The 23,277-nt window shown below is 38.9% G+C and overlaps 1 protein-coding gene across 1 annotated transcript; it reads right to left on the bottom strand.

Annotated features, from left to right (window-relative positions):
• Window positions 1–691: 691 nt before the first annotated feature.
• lhfpl6 (LHFPL tetraspan subfamily member 6) lies at window positions 692–22,969 on the bottom strand. The gene is made up of 4 exons (XM_057321760.1): window positions 22,774–22,969; window positions 21,561–22,073; window positions 1,625–1,723; window positions 692–1,529 (listed from the first exon to the last, which is right to left on the bottom strand). The coding sequence occupies exons 2-4, from the start codon at window positions 21,943–21,945 to the stop codon at window positions 1,411–1,413; spliced, it is 603 nt and encodes a 200-aa protein (XP_057177743.1). The 5' UTR covers window positions 21,946–22,073; window positions 22,774–22,969; the 3' UTR covers window positions 692–1,410.
• Between the last annotated feature and the right edge of the window lie 308 nt (window positions 22,970–23,277).

Here is a 23,277-nt window from a genome sequence, read left to right as displayed (position 1 = left end):
TAAAATGGGAGCTTGTCAAGTTCTCTTTCAAACACAAGACAGGACCAAAGAACATTGCTGAGATGGGCTTTATATTGGTAGGCAAACTTATTTTCCTAAACTCTGATAGTCTGCATTTCTTTGCTAATGTTTTGAAGAAACATGCAAAGCAATACATTTGTCAAAACCTCACCATATTCGACATTGATTTTCAGTCGCCTTCAATGCACCTGAAATCACCACAGGCCTGATTTTTTATCCATATGTTTAACGCAGCCTAAATTTATACTGAGCTCTGCCCAATGAAATGTTAAACAAGGGTGACGTTTTAAGAAATACTGCAATTATCAGTAACGGTTCATCTTCTTCAAACAGGCTCATTTATGCATCCCTTTCCCAAAACAAGAGCTGACTCCAGCGTGGACGTGTGACAGTTTGCTGATAGTGCTAAACGAGAAGAGCAGATCGTCAATAACTTCTGATCAAGCCTTACATCTGGCCGCAGTGTGAATCTCTGGAGATAATGAGGTTTTACATTCCACCAGCAACAACTTCAGCACTGCATCACCCTGTCGGAAATTAATACTGGGCAATCCATCATTCCAAAAGAGAAACATACACTCGGGTTAAATATACATACTGTATATCGTTGAGATTATGAATGATATTTCCAGGATTAAATACAAGGCGTTAAAGAACAAAAACAACAGCATTTAAAATAAATGTTTTTTTGTTTTTTAATACAGTCTTCATTTATGCAACTGCGATTTTTCAAACCACAATATTTATTTCCAAATGTGGTGAAATATACTGTAATGGACAATTATAAGGGAAAAGTGAAGGGAAATTATGCATCTGTTATGTAAAATGTTTATATTTTACAATACCAAACGACAGACTATATTAGACACAATATATTGGCAAACAAAATACAAATGCACAGTCCACTTACGATTAATATTATTGCAGTGGAAATATTTAAGGCAATAACAGCCCAGCAACAGAACATGAATACATAATATATAATAGATTATTATAATACACACACACACACACACACACACACACACACACAAAAAACACACCGTACCAACAACTGAAGCCACCAGGAACTGTACTTACACATAAAAAACAGATAAATGCAAAGTAAAACAGTTGGTCCGTTAAATACGCTTTAATCTTTCAAAACCCATTAGGTCACGTCATTTGTAACATATTCCTTTTTAATTGAACTGGCACACGCTTGGGATGCAAAAGGATCCCATTGCAAGGTCAAAGGTCAGTCACAGGACACATTTTAATTGATTCCTGCTGTGGAAAGGTCAAAGTTCGGTCACACATAGTCTTCTTGTATGCGAGAACGTTTGCAAAGTCCACTGAAGCTCTCTCGATTTGAGAGTGAAAGTCACATCATGCATATATTTGTAGCATTTAATAAGGGTAATGTTTCTGTTTCTTCCCAGCGAAGCACGCCATCCACGTGCACAGCAGCATGGCAACCACAGCCCCCGCCCCCGTGCAGTAATACGCCCATCCGATCTCACAAGAGCCTGTCAAACATATACAGGCAGTAGATGAATGCACAATCGCAAACAATGGTTAAGTTATTACACAGTAAATAATCTGAAGGCTGTGTATACCGTACCAAGATCAAACTGGTCGGAACTGTTGCTGCACGTTTGCTTGACCTCCTCGCTGTCCCAGCCTAAAGGGTACAAGGCACATCCAGACCCGATCAGCAAACCTGCAACGAGAAAGATGCATAAAACGCGTGAAAGCCAAGGCAGACTACAGTGTGTTTTATTTCAAAGATCTTAGACCATATAAAACGGCACTTCACAAAATTGTAAACACTATCATACTTCTCCAAAGCTTATGTTGTACTGAAAACAATGCAGCATCATTAGCTCAGTTTTCCCCCTGATGACATATACTTCATCACACACAAACTCAAACACGTAGCTCTGCGTAGACAGAAAACACAAATCTTGTTTTCATCAAGGCTTAAGACACATGAAAATATGATAATGAATGCAACGAGTGCTTATATTTATGAGCATTTCTCTTGGGAATTCTTCTACATGTTTTCTCTTTCATGTTCTCACTAATTCAGCAGAAATAAACAGGCACAGAATTCCCACCAGAAGCATAAAAATTGTGGTTTGTATGCGGTGTCTTTTCTCTGCATGGCTATATATTCTTTTTATATAATACCTAGTAACAGCTTTAAAGGTCCAATGTATGAAATTTAGTGGCATCTAGCGATGATGTTGCGAATCGACTCTACCCCCCCCCTTCAAAGCACTACGGAGGCTGACACAGAACAAAGATGTCGTCCCGCTTTCGCTTCTTTGCCGAAGGAAATGCATTTACGAAATGCGCTCTGTAGAGCAGTTTGTCCGTTTAGGGCTACTGTAGAAACAACATGGAGAATTCCATATAAGGGACCCGCGGTGTATGTAGATAGAAATAGCTCATTCTAAGGTAATTTTGTAAATTATATTGCATTTCTTTCAATAAATCCTCCCAAAAATTACACATTGGACCAAAACAGTATACTACACTATTTAATAATATCAATATTCTGAAATAACATCAATTTCCAGGCTGAAATCCTTTGATATGAAAGCATCCTAGATCTGTCTGTCAGACCTCCTTTGTTTTTAAAATTCTTTTGATGTCTCTTGTTTTCTCTCCATTTCCTTCAAAAGCCTGACAAGCCATTACACTGAGTCAGACACTTATGAAAATGACATTCCACTTCACATCCCGAATGCTTATTGCACAGCAATAGAGAGGGCAAGGAAATAAGCTTTTATGTTTGTACATTTCTCTGTTTTATAGGCAATAAAAATGAATAAATAAGTAAATCAGTGGGTTGATATTGGGTCAGGTATCACGTATGCTTGTGTATGTGCATGTTCATGCATTCTGTCATGACCTCTGCCTCTGCTACTGCAGGGTCAACAGCTGGTCAAGATTGCATGTCGTCGCTGTCGGTCGGAAACCTCCTATGTTCAAATTTGGTCAATTTCATATTTTTTCACAAATTGATGCTATTGGTTAGTCCCCATGTGGGTCTGTTATTTTTTACAAATTATTAACCAATCTAAAGTGTTGAAAATAGCTTGAGAGCAAATCTCTTAACTCCATTGGACACTTCAACTGTCTGAGAAGTCTCGTAACTCCACCTCTTCTTCACTCCGCTGGAGCTTCTCGGCATTACGTCTCGTGATTGAAAGTTTTTTAGACAATAACGAGTGAAAATAGTTAGGTTAGATACATTTGAGTATGTCTGTTTTGTTAAAAATCGATAGCTGTAATGCTTCGGTGCAGAAGGAAGCCCGTGAGCCACGAAGGTAAGTTTGCGAGCAGATTCGGCGAATTTCCGCCTATTAGACAGCCTAGTCAGCTCATCGTTACATCACTTATAGTTCTTAAACCTTTAAAATAGAGTTTAGGAAGATGTATGTAACCACAGTCGTTAGCTTTGGTTAAAAGTTAGCTTTCCCTTGTCAAGAGGCTCAACGCGACCGCCGACTTTATTTGCGTGCAGATTAATTTCCGCCTATATTAGACAGCCTGTTTAACGTTTTATTTTGGTATTGCATCACTCATAGCTCTAACGTTTAAAATAGAGTTTAGGAAGATGTATGTAACCACAATCATTAGCTTTCATTAGCTTTTAAAGCCTCGTCTCTTGTCAAAAGGCTCAGCGCGACCGCAGACTTTGATGAACACTGCTGGCAGCAGCGACGTCTGTGTCCGTACCATTCTTATCAATGACAGCGTAATCTCGTATCTCCCTGCTCCCAAGTTATAAACCTTGTATCTCCGATTAAACATGGTTTTGGGGAAATGTTGTGTTAATGTTGGTACACAACAGTATATGATAGCAATATAAGGTATAATACCAACTTTAACGATACAATGTTTAATAACTCAAAAAATATGCAGTGTTTTTAACTTCCTGAAAAATAATGGTTTTGGAGATATATACGAGGATTCCGCCTGACAGCGACGATGTGGTCGATGTGCTAGTGAAGAATCAGAATCCTATATTTCTGTGTCATTTTTGCTTAAAAAAAGGGAGAAGGAAAATGACGACGATAAACAGAATGGTGCCCTTGAAGATGCTTCATCTTGAAAAAGATAAAGCTTTAAATGTAGTGCATACTTGTTTAAGTATGTACACTACAATGCCTTTACAAGACTAATGTACTTCAACTGGGCACTTTGCAAATGCACTAGGTAACTTGCACTATATAGACAACAGAACAAGGACGATGCTTTCAAGAATAACTAACAAAATTACAAAGTGTGTGCGTGCGTGTGTGTGATACGATCTTGACAAAGGACAGAATGTAGTCAGGAGAAGAAACAGATTCCACAACACCTCTGCTCAGAATGCAGGGAACCTAAAGGGAATTTTGTTTTGACTTGGAAAAATTAGTCAAAGGGACTGTAAAGAGAAAAAGAAATTTTTGGCTTTCAAGATAACGATCGGAATGACACAGAATGGCATGTCTGTGTTTACTTTAAATGTGCTTGAGTCTGGGCAAACACTTGCAGCTGCTAATCATTCTGAGGAAAACAGAGAGAGAGAATGTGAAGAGAGAATTTAGCACAGAAGACATTACACCTTCTCTCAGGATTCTCATGTTGATCACATATAAAGATCAAGGCCTCATCCTGCACCCCATAATCCTGTTATAAACCCTCATCTAAACACAACTGCCTCCTGCATGGAGAGTGGTAAGGTTTTGAATTTTCAATAAGGCAACCAAGTCCATCATTTCGTCCAATCTTCTTGCTTTTCTGGGCAAGATTCAGGCCTCCAAACCCTATAATGAAATGGGCAGGTAGACAGCATGCGGATGAGCATCGGTTTATATCGTGAATTAAAAATGGGTTTATTTCACAGTGGATTGTAAAACTGTAATAGAATATGTAGGTCTATAATCCAAATATCCCCAAAATAATTTGAAAGCTAGTTAAGACACAAAGGACAACCAAACCACTTACTCTTACAGGAAAACAGAATAAAACAAGTTGCTTTCTAGTTGTGCGTAACACCAGATGGTTCACTGCCAACACTACGTAGTGCACGTGCAGTCTGACGAGTCAACGACACCTCAGAATATGAGAGCGCCAAGATGAGGTCTTTGATGTAGACAAGACAACTGAGACAACTTGTCATCAAGAGAGTAACACCTCTGAATTTATGTTATTTTATTATATAATAATTGTATTAAATAAACGATTTGTTGAATGGGTCCTGAAGTTTGGTCGCATTTAAACAAACCGTATAGTACATTGACATCTAGCGATTGAGCTTGGTATTGGAGTCTAAATTCAAAATATTGGAGAGACAAGTTTAGCCAAGTAACGTTTCTTCACGGTTTCTTTTGATTGTTATCAGAAATAATCTACAGGCACTCTATTGTTTGTGAATGTGTACCGGAAGTTAAGGTGGGGTCACAAAAGTGCGCATGCGCACTACCGTTTGTTCGTGTTGTTAAGATGAAACCGTCTACATGACATTTACTAGTAAATAATGAATGAGGGAGCAAGTTTGTACATAATGTGCATGTATAAAATGATTTATATGCATAAAAAACGATGAAATAGTCGATTTCTCTTATTCTGACAGCCTACAACAGTCTGTCAACATTCTACTTCTGTCTTGCAAACAGTCACCTCATCATCCCAGTGAAGTCAAACTCTTATACAAAAAGGGATGGGAGAAATCACATCAAAGAAATATGGAAATGAAAGTCTGAAGATTTGCATTTCTACCCATTCTGTGGAAAATTCCTGACACCATGATCATTTCCCATGACCCTCCCTCTGGGACTGGGCAGCATAGGGAACATGACATTGACTCACAAAATGTACTGATAATGAAACTGGTTTACATTTTCAGAAATTCAGGATTCAAAGGATTTTATGCACACAAAATTACAGAATGCATTTACTCAGCTCAACCACAATGATTTTCAAATCTATGTGCAGAACTTGAAGTCCTTGAAAGTCGTCTATGAGTCTACATCTTGTGAAAGCTTCTTCAGAATCACAGTGTTCAAAGTTTTGATATTATAGCTATCATCAGTCATGTTCCGCTCTTCCATACAGTTTGGCACCGGGGTTGACAAGCAATGTCTGATATCTAACACTGAACTTTGACGTCTGCATAAATCTGCCTCTTCTTCATTACACAGCCTTTGGCAGGCTATGATCAGTTGTGATTAAGAAGAGAACCCAGCTGCTTCTCAGTCCAACACTAAAAAACCCAAACTGGAGCGCACAGTCCTGACACAACCGTAATTTTCGTGGAAGGGAGAAATTCATACGGTGCTGGTGGGTCTTTGATATAGTTTATCACAGAGCTCTTTCATGACCTAGATGTCTGGCTCCCTGACTGCTCTCTTGCTCTCCCTTGCTCACCCACTCACACTTTCGCTATCTTTTTCAAACAAAAAATACCCATTCCAAGGTTTGGAAGGATGAAAAATAGTCTTGCATTGGATCAAAGACTTTGTTTTAGGGGCTTAGATATTTTCTAATTATACTAACTTTGTACTGGACGAGTTCTAAGTATATTTCTCTCTAATTTAAAAATGTAATCTGTGTTGTCAACACAGATTAACAATACAGATGAAAGGCAAAAAATTCGAAGCATATTCTACATTTTAAGTGTGACATTCTTATTCTGGGGGGTATCTGATTGGACAGAAACCTGTGTAGTGCAAGATGAGGCATTTCATAATTTTGGTTCATTTTCTTAAAGGGACAGTTCACCCAGAAATGAAAATTCTGTCATCATTTACTCACCCTCATGTTGTTCCAAATCTGTATTAATTGATTTGTTACTACCATAGTAGGACAATTACAATGGTAGTCAAAACTGACCCAGAACTGTTTGCTTTCCTACATTCTTTAAAATATCTTTTTTTGTGTTCAACAAAGCAAAGAAATTCATAAAGCAATTATTCCTACTATGGAAGTCAATGGTGCTCGAGAACTGTTTATTACAAGCATTCTTCCAAATATCTTTCTCTGTGTTCATCAGAACAAAGAAATGTATACAGATTTGGAACAATTTGAGGGTGAGTAAATGAAGACAGAATTTTCATTTTTGGGTGAACTGTTCCTTTAAAGGAAAAATGTAAATGTGTTTATGGGCTAAATGTCAGTTTAGTCAAGATCAAGGAAAGCTTTAGCATATCGATGCATGCAAGCAAAAGTCTTTAAAGAATTTCTTGGATGTTTTAGTATAATTATTATGCTGTTAAACTGCCAGATTCTCATTTTCTTCAATCTTAATCATCATGATGTTTCATCAAAATCATGAGGGGATGGCAATATACATTTCAATACATAAATTGCTGAAATAGTATTTTCAACAGCTGCTAAAACAGCATGACGATAAGCAATGCTACTGTTGCCTCACTCAGCAGAGAGTGTTGGGTCAAAGAGGAAAGTCCATGACAATCAGGTCAAGATGAGGTCTTCAAGTTTAGACAGAGTCGACTCGTGTTCTCATGAGTAAGCACTTCTTAGGGATGATTAGGCTCCAGGCCTGCTGCCATGTCAATCACTAGATCCTACTGGGTTACTAGTGACACAGGAGCACAGATATTAGATTTTATCATAATTTATACAGTAAATATAACTTTCTCTACCCATTAATAAGTGCCACAATCTATGTTGTACAACAAAAACATCGTATTTTCTACATGACTATGGCAGCAATACAATGGTTTTGTACCACAGTGCAACTACTGTACAGTGCAATGGAACTACACCATGGTTTTACCATAATGGTAGTGTCAAAACATCATTTCTATAGTTACCATGGTAATGGGATACTATCACGGTACCAATTTTATAAGGAAAAATTGTCTACAACAATGATAACCAGTTACTTCATAAGCCTGCCCAACAATGCATTAAATAAACACGAGGTTCACTTTTGTGGGCTTCAGATTCAACTTTCCTTGGCTGAATTTACAGACAGAAACAGAGACGGTTATTAACTTTATTCTCATGCATTTAGATGAAACATTTATGGAAATGGAGCCCTGAAGGGTTCCTGTGCCCAAACTATGTTCATGTGTCCCCCCTGTCATTAACATCAGTGTATGACATCCCGAATGGAAGATCTCATCACAGATGGCTCCATTAAACCAGCATATGTTGGAAGATCACATCCACTCAGACCATCAAAGTTAATCCAAACCAGAAATTGTGTCTTTTTTGAGAACTATGAATAATTTCAGTTTTAATGCCGATTTTCAGTTAAACATTATAGAACCAGCAAAAATAAAGCAATGAGGTAAAATGACACTTATTGTTACCATGTTTAATCAGACCAGTAAATTTGATTATGTAATTTTATTAGCAAATGAAGTATGACGTTGGTAATGGGAAGGGTTGTGTGTGGTATCATTTTCTGCTTGGTGTAGAATAAAAACAATTTGGTCTAAAATTCAGTATAGCAGAATCTCTACCGGCTAACCCATTTCTACCGTCAAATAGAAAGTAAAGTCATGCCGCTTAACCCTATCTAGAGGCTGAACAGGATTAAGCAAAACCTCCACTAGCTGGTGCTTTAAATAAGCCGATCTGCTCTTAAAACCCTGAAGGAGATTCATTTTTGTTCCTTATACTTGCTTTGAAATGTGCAGAGAGTTTGATGGGCGGTTGCGTTCCAGTTTTAACTTTAAGTACCTCTAGCATTAAGTGCCTCTCACAATCTCTGTCCCCAAAGGTATCGTGAAAAAAACAGACAGCACATGCTAACATAGATGTCAGTCTCTGTGAAATTAACAAAGTAAACCAAATCTCTTATAAAGCACTCACTATGACATTAGACTTTCCCAGACCACCCATAAACACTTAAATAGGATTTAGGACTAAGTCATTGCTGTCCAAACCCACATAGACAAAGCAGACGTTTTTGCATTTTAGAAACAAGCTATGATCTGCTGTTTCAATTGTCTTACAACCACATTCAATTGCAGAATGAAAACACATGAATTTGCACTGCTTTTCACCATTTTCAAACTTTTTTTACTTCATTTTCCTTTCATTGTTTTCTCAATATTCTCTTCATTACATCAACGAAATGTTTTCTCGTTTAGCAGATGTTTCGTGTTGCATTCTTTTTAACCCCAGAGAGAACGGGAGGTTTATTCAATTTAGCTGAAGTCAACATTGGAAACATCTGGATGCAGTTACGAGAGTACATTCCCATTCAGCGGAGAAAGGAACGTCATTCAAAAACAGCAGGCAAGAACTGAGAAAGAACCAATGGGAGGAACCTTCCCAGAAGACCCTGAAGTTATTCATAACAGATGCTAAATGGCCGTTGAGATGTTATGGGAAAATGAACAATATTTCATTGTTCCAGAGGAAGCTTGGGTCGTAAAATATTTTCTCAAGTGAATGAGAGAATGTTCTCAAGGCATGCTTTAAAAAGAGCTGTAAAAAATATGATTTAAAGCAGGTTTCCTGAAGTCCAACAGTCCTGATAGATTTAGTTTGCTTATAGTTGTCTCTGCATAATAAAATGAAATAGGAACATAAAATGGTCAACATTTTATTCAGACTGTATTCAATAACATTATTGCATCTTGCTCTTTATTTTGTATGAATTTAAATGGACAGTTCACCCAAAAATGAAAATTCTGTCATCATTTACTCACCCTTGAGTAGAACCCCTCAGTGCCCTCTAGCCCTTCTGTGCTAAATTATCTTAAAAAATTATATTAAAAAACTTAAAAATATTATTTTCAATAAAAGTCGGCTGATTTTCCCTACTAGATATTTGACTTCCTGGATCGATGCAGACTCTATCTACGTACTTCAAGATCACGGAGCAGTCGCAGTTCTGTGCTGTCTGCGCAGCCTTCAAGAAGTCAAACGCGTGCTTACGTCGGGGGCCTTCAATGAGGCTACTGCTGACAGTACAATAGTAAGTCAATGAGAGAGATTCATTTTGAGTGACAGTAAAACTGACCAATCATGTCATCTTTCTAAACGTGCACGCTTTGTTTTTTGCTAACTTTACTCCATTTGGGGGTTGTTCACCAGCAGTATCGTAAAGCGGAAGAAACGCCAGAAGAAATGCAGAAAAGGTCATTCAAAACCGCATGTGGATGAACTTTGTTATCAAGTCTCGAAAAAAAAAAGAGAAAAGCTGATAAACGTTGTTCAAACAAAACAACAGGAGGAAGACTTTGTTATCAAGTAATTTAATCATCAAATTTCAAGTTATTTGTGATTTATTAGGCCGCCATGCCTCAATTCATTCTGTCAGTTCGGTCAGTTCCATACGTTTAGTTCACTGTACCAGTTTGATATTAAGATTTGTTATAATTATAGTTTATTCGCTGGTGAATCTCTGTTTACTGTCTGCTAGACCGGTTTTCTTTGCTGAGAGCTCTCTCATGAGGTGTCGCTTTTTAAACTGGTATTGTGTACGTTAGTCTGTGTTGGTTTCATGATCAGACTGGGAGGTAGTGTCTGTCGTGTGTGTGCAACCCAGTCCATTATTCCGTTGAAGAGCACATACATGCGGCACGCCAATCATAATGCATATGTGTAATAATGATTTGTATTTGTATGTGTTATTATGGTGATAACTCTCTTGATGTGCTGTTCGGCTTGTCGCGTTTCAAGTCTGGAGTAGCATTGTAAATGTATCATGTGGTAAGTGTGATGGTATAATGATGTATGCGCACTTCTATAGGAAAGCACAGTAAGGTAAAATACCTTACTGTACTGTGGTAAGTGTGCATGTTGGGGGGTTGCTTGTGCGCAGAGGGCCAAGGCTCAAAGTCACGGTTCGCTTCTGCCCTCGAGTTGTTCCAAATCTGTATACATTTCTTTGTTCTGATGAACACAGAGAAAGACACTTGAAAGGATGCTTGTAACCAAACAGTTCTTGGCCACCATTGACTTCCATAGTAGGAAAAATTGACAATGGTAGTCAAAAGTGTCCCAGAACTGTTTGCTTTACATATTCTTCAAAATATCTTCTTTTGTGTTCAACAGAATTAAGAAATTTACAAAGCCATGTTTTCCTACTATGGTCAATGGTGGCCAAGAACTGTTTGGTTACAAGCATTCTTTCAAGTGTCTTTCTCTGTGTTCATCAGAAGTCAGAACATAGAAATGTATACAGATTTGGAACAACTCGAGAGTGAGTAAAATGACGACAGGTTTTATCATTTTTGGGTGAACTGTTCCTTTAAGAGTCACGTAAGGGTTTTTCTATTTGTAGTAGGTCTGGACCCTTTTAATGTTTTCCCTCTTTCAACAGGTGATTTAAAAAGAAAGTCTTTGATCGTGGAAGAGCAATGGAGCGAGAATCTAATGTCTAAAAAAACAAATGACATCAAAGAAAGGAAAATGTGTAAAGTGGAGTAGGAGGGGTGAAAAATTACTCTTAGCATTATCTCAATGAAAAATGGCAGTGTAAAGTGAGGTCCCACATTAAGAAGGAGAGAAGTAATTTACTCTTTATCAGAACAGTGAAATCTGTTACCTCCCAAGGGGACATGATAAAAAGAATTCAAGGTCACTGCCTATGAGACATGCATCACAAGAATCAGTTGTTATCAGTTCTGACGTTCAGAAAAATCCCAGTTAAGCCTTTCTCTTTTCTTCTTTTTTCTTTCGTTCTTTTATACTCTGTTATGATACAACACTATTCACCAATACATAGGAATATGGGCTGAATTGGCTCTAGCTTATGAAGCCGATTTTTTACAAAGCGGGATCAGAAAATTTAAAAAAAATCTGTCAAAAAAACAGAAATCTTTTGGGGGCGCCAGCAATAAACTTTTAAATAACAGTATTTCCCCGTAAAATTACATTCCCCTCCCTCGTTTTTCTTGTAAATTTGCTTTTTTTTTCTGTAACTTTACGTTTTTTTACTGTATTTAAAAAAATACAATAAACATATGTAAAACAAAACAGTAAAATTTACATTTACGTGGAAAATCTGTAAGAAGTTCTGTAAAATTACAGGTTTTTTTACAGTGCAGGCCAAAGAGAGGTGAGACAGATTAAGCAAGTAAGGGCAAATGAATATACAGTATATTGTAAATCGGGGCAAAATAAATAGTTATTTTCCACAAGTACTATACACAACGGCAAACTAAAATGCAAAAATGCACACACTCATGCTTGTACATTACTGAACACCCTGGTGGCTAATCATAAACAGACTGCCAACTTGGAAATGAAATCTTAGTTTATAGTCCGCTGCTCATGATTTCAGAATCTAGTTGTGTGAGAAAACTCGTCCATCACAGGTTTGTGATAGCAAGGTCTATTGTGCAGTTACAGCAACCTCAGGGACCTCAGAGGCTCAAAGCATAGACTCTGGCGCCTTGCCGTCCCCAGAAGACACTATGGTGTCTGTCCCGCTGTAGAACACACTAAATAAATCAAGCAAAACCGTTTTCTATACATGTTTTATCAGCACAATGAACCCCCCATGGTCCCCTTACAGAGCACAGAGGCGCTGGGATCAAGAGTGATTATCTTCTCATTGATCTGTGCCCAGTCGTGATCAATATGGTGTCCTTTCCTTTAAAGGTGACCTTGAATTTTCACTTTTTTCTTGTGGAGCATGACCACAAATACAACAAAGTTCAAAAGTTAAATTGCAAGTTAAGTATGCTCTTGAGGAAATAAAAAAGATAAAGTAAAGCGCAGTATTGGAATTTAATTGCCTAAAGGTTATTTGATTTTTCTACAGTTTCTACAGATATTATTACACTATCTGGCTGTGTAAAACCTTTATACTGTAGATTTTGTTGAATGTCAGAGCAGTTCACACAGAATGCGTCTCAATAAGTTTATAAATCAATTTGGATAAAAGTGTCTCCTAAATGACTAAATGATTAATGGGAAAGCAGAACATCTTTGTCAACATGTCTAGAACGGTCAACACTTGAAAAACAGCACAATACCTTTGAAGGCCATAAGCTGGAAACAACAAAAAGAGCATTCAAACACTGATAAAGTTATCAACACTGTCCAGTGTGTTTAAACATGTTGAGCCGAAGATAAACTGTTGGTTGTGCCATAAAACTCAGGGCCAGAAGCTTTGAATAGACTGAATGAATGATTTCCTCCTACCCCTGAGTGTAAACTGGCTTGTCCACACACACACACACACACACACACACACACACACACACACACACACCCACAATGTCAACCATAAACTAAAAAAAAGGACATACTAAACAAGTCATGTTAAACCCCTTTGTCTTCGACGGAAACACTATTTTGCACACTAATTTTCCACCTCTTCTTTCTCCCGTCTGGCACCCACTTCTCTCCTAAAGCAACCAATGCTTTCTGTCTTTCGCACTGTTTATAAATTCAATATAATTTCCTGAGGTTGAAAATAAAACTGAAGATGTTTTTTTCTGAATAACACTTGCTGCATCAATATAATTACTACACACGCTGCACAAAACAGACAATCGATACTTTTCACATCAAGCACTAGAGTTTACAGAGCCCAAAGTTAACAGCAAACATTTTAGGCTAGATAGAGTGCAAAGCAGGTGACTGCCGCTGTGTGTTATCAGATGTAGAAGATGAAGCATGAGGAAAAAACATGAAAGACGATCTACTCACTAGAATTTGTTCAGGACAAAATGCTCATACTCTTACTATTTGTAAAAAAAGCATTTAAATTCAGCATGTAACTCATCTCACATCTTTTGTGCAATAGACAAAAGTGATGGCTCAAATCACGCAGCTTGTGGAGAAAATGTGTGCTATCCTTTCAAAATAATGTTTCCCATGGTGATACTGGTGGAATATCGCATGGCTCTCAGCCAATCAGATTCGAGATCAGAAAGAACTGTTGTATAATAACTTACAGTATTTAACTTTAGTTCATATTTTACAGCAAATGTCTGTTTGATTTCATTTGACTTCACTACAAGAAAAATGTTAAGTAACATGCCATTTTGTTTCAAACATGATAGCCTAGATGCTATATGTTATAGATTCCAGCTTCAATATATATTTTTAAAAATGGCTCGTTATTGCGTTTGCCACTGTTTTAAAAAGACAACAAAATAACAACAATAAAACCTCGTCAACATGGTCTCTTGTGAACTCACCAGAAACAGATCTCACTGGTAAAGAAAATAACCGTCTTGGAGCACATCTCTCGACGCACTTTCAATCTCTATATATAACCGAGCCATGTAAATTACATCTCAATTACGAGAGCGCTATCTGTGAAGTAGCCTGCCAAGCATGATGGCTTAGTTGTTGATTTCTGACCTCATGGGTTGCCAAGTCAACTGGTCAGAATTTAGAGTGAGAGTTCCTGAACTAACATACAATCTACAGCGCAGCTTAGCAATTACCTCCATTTCTAAAAATTCTGACATCCTGTTGTGTCTACATGCGGGTGAGCAGGTGAATGCTTGTGTACCAATCAAAACTCTCTTCCAGGAGGTGCAGTACTGTCTTATCAAAACCCACCAGTGTGAAAACACACAAACCTGCACCGACTCAAACCTTCTGCTACAGATGGAAAATTCCACGGCTGACTGGTTTTTCTTGGCAGCAATGGTGATGAATTAGCTGCTGTTTGTTAAAGTTTACCGCATGGGAGATGCCATAAAGCGTGTACACTAAGGGGGCCTGGTAAACAACCTGGACAACAAAAAAGGGAAGTTTGAGGAAAAACCCAGAGTCCTAATTTAGAGTGTTCACTGAATTCACAGAGCGACAGAGAAACAAGAGAAGATAGATGGACTGCTGCTGTGTCGTTCACCGCTGTCTAAACAAACCCGACTAGAAAAGTCCTGACAAGATTTCTTTCAAACAAATAGGTCTCGTTCAAGTCCATCTTCTCACATCTCTACCCTGTTGAAAAAACAGCATATGCTGGGTTAGGTATGTTTTGATGTTGGTTTGGCCAGCTTAAACCAGCTAAGGACCAGCAAATGACCAGCTTAAACCAGCACATGAGCATCTTAAACCAGCACAAACCAGCATCAAAACATACCAAACCAGCATATGCTGGTTTGTTCAACAGGGTAGAACTGTCACACTTTCTTTTGAGAATCTTTTTTTAGCAAAAGAGTGATGGAGTCTGACTAAAATTCCAGCAGTCTGTCTAAGGGCAATGAAGGGTCAACGATGTCCAGATGCAGCCCTCACTCTTGGTGACCCCTGACAGGGATCGTGTTTAGGTGAACTAGAGGAAAATAACAAGGCAGCGGCAAAATCCTTATTTAGATAATGAATTACATATTAAACGGTCGATAGGCAATGACCACCTGAAGGAGGGGTTCAAGCAGACCAATCAAAGCGGTTGCGGTCCGCGTCGAATTGACACGTTGTTACATTTCTGGAGAGGTGCTCGTCAGCCTACGGTGTAAAGTAGGCGGCTCTACGTAGGCTTAACTCAGAACCATAAATTGCCCTTTAAGTTGCACATTATGCCAACACAGCTTGAGTACATTATTTCCTTCCTGCATTGGGGAAATAGAACGTGGATTAAGCATACTTAGGCATATAAAGCTATATTCATACACTGCAAATAGATCAAAAATGAAAAATAAAAACAAGAATAATTCTGTCACATAATACCTAAGGGCACGTACCAAAAGAACCACAGTTTCAGAAACACTCCTAAATCAAGTTCATACATTTATTTAACATCATAAAAGCCAACATCTGGTATTGTTTTTATGAACATAATACAAATTTATTCCAGAAGCCTGTTACCTTTAAATCACATAGCGGAGAACTGAAGTCAGATGTGTGGGGAAGGGCATGAATTGAGAATGCTTGATTTGTATTTAGAATAGCACAAAATGTTTGCTTTTTAAAATGATATTAGTTCCATCATGACTGTTTTGACAGCAGCTGTTTTGTGCTTTAGTGAAGCATTTATACATAGAACAATGTGGTTGAAAGTACAAACAAATACTGTTAACAGACTCAAAACACTCAAAGCATCGGAGAAACCAAATCACAAGAGATATTCTCCACTTCGTATTCTTCAAAAATGCATATGCCATTTGCGTGCATGCATCCTCTCTTCTCCTCTATCCAAAAAAGATCTCTCTGTGTCACACTGCTAGATCGCTCTCGGAGGGAAATTCTTTTCAAACACTCAGGATGGGCTAGGAGAGGAAACCAATTATTTTTCCTCTATTTTAGCCAAAGCATGTCTCCGCTGCCACAGTCGCGGACCTTAGAGGACCATCTGGAAGCCTGGAACATTCCAGAATGATTGCCTTCAGGAGAATGCAGACGTGCATTCCAATCTGAGGGAGGGAGTCGGGCCGGAGAGGGACCACGCGGAGTTGGATGTGGACTGGGCCAAGCTCGCCATGCAACTCCTCAAAGATCTTAACACAGAGATGTCTTTGTTCATTTATCCACGGAAAGATGGCTGTGTTCGAGAGTGTGCGCATTTCTGAAAGTTAATAACTCGTATCTCTTGCAACATGCATGAAATGAAAAACGAATGTGACAGCAGTGTCCGGCACATTAATGCAGGTAAAGCAAGTTCAGCTTGCAACAATTTCTGAGGCAAATATACAGACCCACCCGCGCACATGCTATTCTGAGCCGGTTTATACATTCTTTTCCTTCCTGTGAACCACTGACTTTTTATGTGAGCTGGTTGTAAGATGTATGCCTCAGAGCTAAAAAATCATACTGGATTTGAAATGATTTTTTTAATTTTACCGAGTTAAGTTACAATGAATAATTCAAGAATGAAAGCTCTTCTTTCCAGCGCGTGCCTGTCCGAATCCAGCTTTTCTGGCCACACACACACAAAGAAAACCGCAAACCTCTTATGCTTGACACACTCATATCATACTCATTTAAGTGCTGTCATCCTAACCAAACCTTTGAGCATCATGTTGTTTTTATATTTGTCAAAGGAGTCCACACAGAAAAAAATCCACACAAAAAACATCTGTGTAGTCCTCAAAATTCTCAACCCAAAAACCTTTCTTCTCATTTCATCTCCACCTACAAAGAGCGAGCTAAGAAAATATGGTTCCAGCTCACTGCAAGGCAAAGATTCTGCTCAGATGTAGTCAAGCAGCGCACCGCTTTTCTTTCAAGAATGTAAACACGTGCAAACTGCAGTTGGAGCTGTGACCTACATATCTTTACGACTGCGTTGTGTACGTTTTAGTCAAAGGTGCCGAAGTTTCAGCCAGTTGGAACTTCGGTCTCTGACTCATTTCCTTTAGGAGTCACGGAGGGATCATTTCTTGTAAACTGTGAGTGTTCTTGTTTTGTCAGGATGAGATAATCTAACTGATGGTGCCCAGCTGCTTGCACGATACTTTGGCGCTCTTGATGATCTGTTCAAACCTGCTTTAAAAAGTATATTTGAGTCAAATAACAAAATATGATACAGATTAGCAAGTCCCAATCACAAACTGTTTTGAAGAGCAGATTGTTTCTAATAATAAATCATTCATTGTAAAAGGATAAAATATTAATAGCACTGAATGAACTTCACCGGCAGTAGTGGTGAAACGGATCGCGGTGTGAGTTTTGTGACCCGTTGCACCACTAACCGGCATCTAGTGGTGAGGTTGCGAATTGCAACCAACGGCTCACTCCACCACTCCCCCCTCCCTTTTGAAGTACTATGGTGGCTGACATAGGACTAAGATGTTGTCACGTTTTCGTTTCTTAGCCGGAGGAGATAATGTATTTACAAAACACACTCTGTAGAGCAATTTGTCAGTTTATGGCTACTGTAGAAACAACATAGAGAATTCCATGCAAGGGGACCCACGGTGTGTGTAGATAAAAATAGCTCATTCTAAGGCCATTAACGCTTCATTATGTAAGGTCTTTATACACTTCTGAAGACATAGCTACAGTATGTATATTATTTTGCCTTTCTGTAAATAGATCCTCCAAAAAATTACACAGCGCAAAAGAACAAACACAAACGAGATATCGCCAAATCCTTTTTCTTTTCCAGGAATCTTCCAAGGGGGTTGTGGGGAACATTAGCATGCATGGACACACACTAGTATGCCATCAAAGTCCCTTTAGCATACTATTTCAAACGTAGTTCTACTACTATAATTTGAGGGGTGCAGATCTTTCTCGCATACTACTATTAGGCAGAATGGTTTTAAAGAAATCAGTCTGTTTGCACAGATGATGTCATTGATTTTTGTGAAGGACAGGTGGTGGTTTTCTTCACCTTTGATGAGATGGAGAGAGAGTGACAGGGAGCAAAACTATTTTACTTCTATTTTCTGTCAGCATTACAACAAATTCCAAACATTCCAAGGGCACAACCTTATTTTCTGACAGATGCCACACAAAGAGAAGAAACTGACAGTGTGAGATGTTTAACAATCTTCTCCTCGTACTGGAGTCAGTTAGTCTCTCAATGCTTCTGCAGCTGTTACAATCAGCTGGATCCCACATGCCTTTTTTACTCGCACTCTACTTCCTCTCATGCCCCCCTCCATCTCTTTCCAAGCGCCAAGGGGTCGGCACGGGTCAGCTAAAACCAGCATACGCCCTTATCCATGGCTGTTCCCACACAACCACAAATACACATGGAACGTTACTCAAGCATACACATTGCCATACAACCACACAAATGTACACAAGAACAATCAAAAATTGACAATTCTTGGCATTCGGTGGAACGTGCAATTAGAAACATTCCAGCGTGACTAACTCAATATTGTCGATCTTAAACAAGAAAGCTTTGCGCAGCACACAAACGTGACATATTTGACATCCAAGCTAACAGTGTGCAAACCTCAGGAGCTTCTGCCATCCTGTTTATGTTTGCAGACAATTTGATTCAAAGTCAAGGGCAACTTTGGAGAACTTTTTTAGGATCTAATGAATAGTCCATGTATTTTTTCTTTGAAATCGAATTTATTTCATTTAGCAGATATGCATTAAAAAGTTATACTTAAAGATGCACCGATACTTAATGTCTCCAACGATAGCGATTAATCAGAGTGATATCCGCCGATACCAATTCTGAAGATAAAATTAATATTTCTTAACTTTCGGAATGTTATTAATATTGAACATCAAACTAGTGATGCTTCTTACCATTTTCTAAATAAAGAGCACAAAGTCATTGCATTTTTCTGCCCTCTTTAGATTGTCAGCAAATACCGGCCCTGATCATCTGCAGTTTTTAAGCAATCTGCAATTGTTAATATCAACCGATCCCGATTATTGGCCGATATATCGGTGCATCTCTAGTTATTTTCCATTGGAAAGACCAAAACCAAGAGCATTCATAATTTAATTTATAATCTCAGATCTCTGGTAAAATGTCATGGAAATTTCAACCCATGTAAAGATAACTATGAAAAGTAACCTGCAATTTGATGTTTTGAACAGAGATCTGATTGGTTAATTTTTGATAGGGTGATGAGAGACTCAATGCGGGACCAAAAGATTGATAAAAATGTAAACAGCCCTATTATGCATTCGGAAAATGTTACAATCTAATCAGGCAATGTCATTAACAAAGCGAGAAACATCTCTTAGTAGCTGAGGTTGTTTTATGAAGATATGTCCTCAGTATTTTAATGTGATAAGATGACATTAAAGGGTAATTGAGAAAACACACTTCACACCCAGTCATATCGGCAGGTCCCTCATGCGAATAAGACTCATTTCAAGGTCTTGCATTCTCATTGGCCGGGATCCTGACAGTAGCTAGACATATCCCATAAATCCCACTGTAAATTTACTGTGTGAAACACACGACTGAGCCGAGACTGTCTTTCGGGAGAGCGCGCGTCACATACAGAAACATGTGAGGGAAGATGCGGGCGTGAGGGGAAATCTAATCCGGATGAAGAAGGATGTCATATCCATTTACATTTATCCATCCAAGATTAGAATACATACTGATAGGAAAGAATGAATGGGGAACAATAGACTGGTTTACTTCACACGCCTTACCCTGTCCTGACCTAGGACTAATGTTTCCACCTAAAAAGGGCAACCTGAAGATGTGATACAACAATATGGCATCTGGCCCAGAATTAGTCAGTGTATGAGAGAAAGTCTCTCTATTGCCTTTACGGTATGCTTTCTAGGACAACGAAAAACTGTGTGCAGGAAATATTTTGTTGCCTTTGAATAATACTTGATGAAACAAAGAGCGAATCAGGTGTATGTACAGTATCAATGCGTGTTTGTCAAAATAAATAGAGAAGAAAGCGGATAGAGAAGAGAGAAAGTGACCTATTTGTCAGGTATGGTGACCCATACCCCAAATGTGACCTCTGCATTTAACCCATCCAGAGAGTCGTGAACACACGTACGCCCGGAGCAGTGGGCAGCTATCACTGCAGCTCCCGGGGAGCAAGTAGGGGTAAGGTGCCTTGCTCAGGGGCACCTCAGTCGTTACCCGCCGGCCCTGGGAATCGAACCGGCAACCTTCTGGCCACAACTGCCATCTTTCCTAACAACATATAATAAACCTCCATTACTTCCTATCTCACTGGACTGGAGCAAAGTCATTGCTCTGAGGCAGGACAAATGGATAGATGATGATGTAAGTCATAAGGGCCTCTGAAGAGCCGTCCCCTCACACGCCGCTCATTAGATGGCCAATAGCTTCATAGGCAGCCCTGACAGTGCCTTGCAAATACCAATATTTTGTATGAAACCAGCAATTTGGTCAGGCAATTTATTTTGCTATCTTTTCCATGTGTGTGCGTCAACTCTCCCGACATGAAACTCTCGTTTGCGTTGCACTGTTTGTTCTGATAACAAACAAACTCGAGCTGATTTTCACCGAGATGCAAGTTTGGGCTTCAAAAATCAGATCGGCAGGAGGTCACAGCCTCCTCTCTTCACAGGGTGACACGAATCATAGCAACAGAACGTCAAAACAAGCACATTGACTTTTACTAAGGGGATGCAGCGGTCCTTTGTTGCCGCTAAAGGGCCGTGAGGTACTAACGTATGGTGAAGACGGTGTGTGGAAGTGTGTGTTTGTAAGGTTACAGTGTTTTATTTGGCTATCCAATAAACAAGTTGTGTATGAAACCTTATTACTGCCTTTCTATGCAGTCAAACAGTAAATGCACTTAAATCTAGTGGCCGGCCGATACAAATATTTACATAATGCTTATTCAAAAAAACAAGTTGGAAACATAAATTATGCCAATTTTGCAAATGATACAATAACGCCTCGGCACTCGCCCACATCAGCCCATTTTCTTAAAGCAGCAATCCATAACCTTTTGATAAAAATAAACAAAAAGTCAGTTCAAAAAGTGCATAAAAATCTGTTCTTTTTACCTTACCCTGATTCACTACAGTAATCATATAATAATGATTTCAGTTGAGCTGTCGGGTTGGAATAAGCAGGAAACATAATTTGTCAACTCGCATAGAGTAAAGCATTAAAATGCATGTTAAATGCAAAAGTTACAGATTTCTACTTTTAAAATCCCAAATAACAAATTACCTATCAACCATCCAATCATTTGTTCGTTCACAAAAACCCCAATCAAGCTTGTGATTTTACATACCCCCCACAAACTGTATCCCTCCAGCCACCCGTCCGATAGTGCGAGAGATCAGATCTGTGATGCAACATCCCATCAGCGCCGTGAGGGCCACCAGAAGCAGAAGCCCGCAACCCGTACCCGTCACCACGGTGCAGATCCTCCATTCCAAACTCGGAATGCCCTGGAAGGAGGCATAACGTCCACACTGCTCCAACATCACCGTCCCACCACCGGCTTCATCCCGTACTGGGTACGAACAACGCCGGAATGTTCCAAAGGACACTGGCTTGCCCATCTGCGACCCAAGGAGCCAGTACGGCATGAAAAAGCCCACGCAAGAAGCTGCCGCACAGAGGAAGGAAAACATAGCCCAAACCACACCTGCACAGGTAAGACTGGATGCCATCTTGGAACTGCCCGGCTGCACCACAGCTCAAACTTTCTTACAGATGCAATAGAATCCAATTTAAGTGTTACGACAGCATACAGAACTACCAACCCAGATCCTCCCAGTGTCTTCCTACAAGGTTACACCTGAGGAAATAGCAAAAAGTGTGGGAACGTCAGTAAAAGTTTGGGACATCTGTCAGCGACCATAAATCTGATGTGACGACTCATCTGGTTGCAACACAAGTACACAACTGAAACACACACATTTCTATCCTTAATTTACGAATGACTTGTGTAACGTTATGGGATTTATATTAACATTTACGTATGTATTTGACAGATGCTTCTATCCAAAGTGAATTACAGTGCAAACAAGCAATACATTTCTTAGAGATTTTTTTTAAGTTAATAGTCATTATGAGGTTTTAAATCTTTTAAAACAACTGAGAAATTGACATAAAACTATTTTAAAACAGCATTTTGCTTATTATTTTATAAACATCCACGCAAATTTATAAAGGCAGACTAATTTGCGGCTTTAAAACTTATTTCTTACACTGTAGCCTATACGACCCAAGATGAACTAGAGCATGAAAATATATATTAACGTAAACGTTTATTTTACGTGACCATCACTGCAACGTATAACTACCGCACTATAACGTTACCTTTTAATGAGCTAAAACCTTAAAAAGACATTATGTGACAACTACCCAAATACACAACATAATTTAAAGAAAAACGTCTCTACAAACTGTGTTATGTTTACAAACTGTCATGCACTACTTAAACGCCAAAAGTGTGACTGAAAACTAGCGTCTGAAACATGCGATAAAGATCTTACATGTCTGTGTCGTTCACTTATTCCGGTTGTACTTGGTACCTATTAAAACTGTACAGCGTGAAATTACGATAATTTATCCGTTCACTAGTTCATCTATTATAAAGTCTTCAACTGTGCGCGCTCCCTGCTCAATTCTGCTCCGTCTACGGTCCGATGTAACGTAAGTGTCCCGGAATACCCACGCTTTTCTGCCGGAGACAAAACTGTGTGAGGGAGAGGGGAAGCGCAACTCGAGCCATCAATCTCTCGATCCTCCGCCCAGGGGCTGGTCTGTTTGTCACTAGGGTCTTCTGCGTTTCCCAATCCAAAGAAGCGCTCTCAGAGTCCTTCATTGATCAACACCGAACTCTTCAAATTCAACCCTGCTGAAAAATAATAAAATATGGTTCTATTGGTTCCCGTCTACTAGATAACATTAACAACAGACAACCCACAGATGTCATTATAGTTTCCATGAAAACCAACGCAATTCATATTACAACCATTAAATTCATTAGACTTTAT

The sequence above is a fragment of the Triplophysa rosa genome, linkage group LG22 (genome assembly GCF_024868665.1).
Source record: "Triplophysa rosa linkage group LG22, Trosa_1v2, whole genome shotgun sequence".
Taxonomy (NCBI): Eukaryota; Metazoa; Chordata; class Actinopteri; order Cypriniformes; family Nemacheilidae; genus Triplophysa; species Triplophysa rosa.
This window is presented reverse-complemented; position numbering and strand designations above follow the sequence as displayed.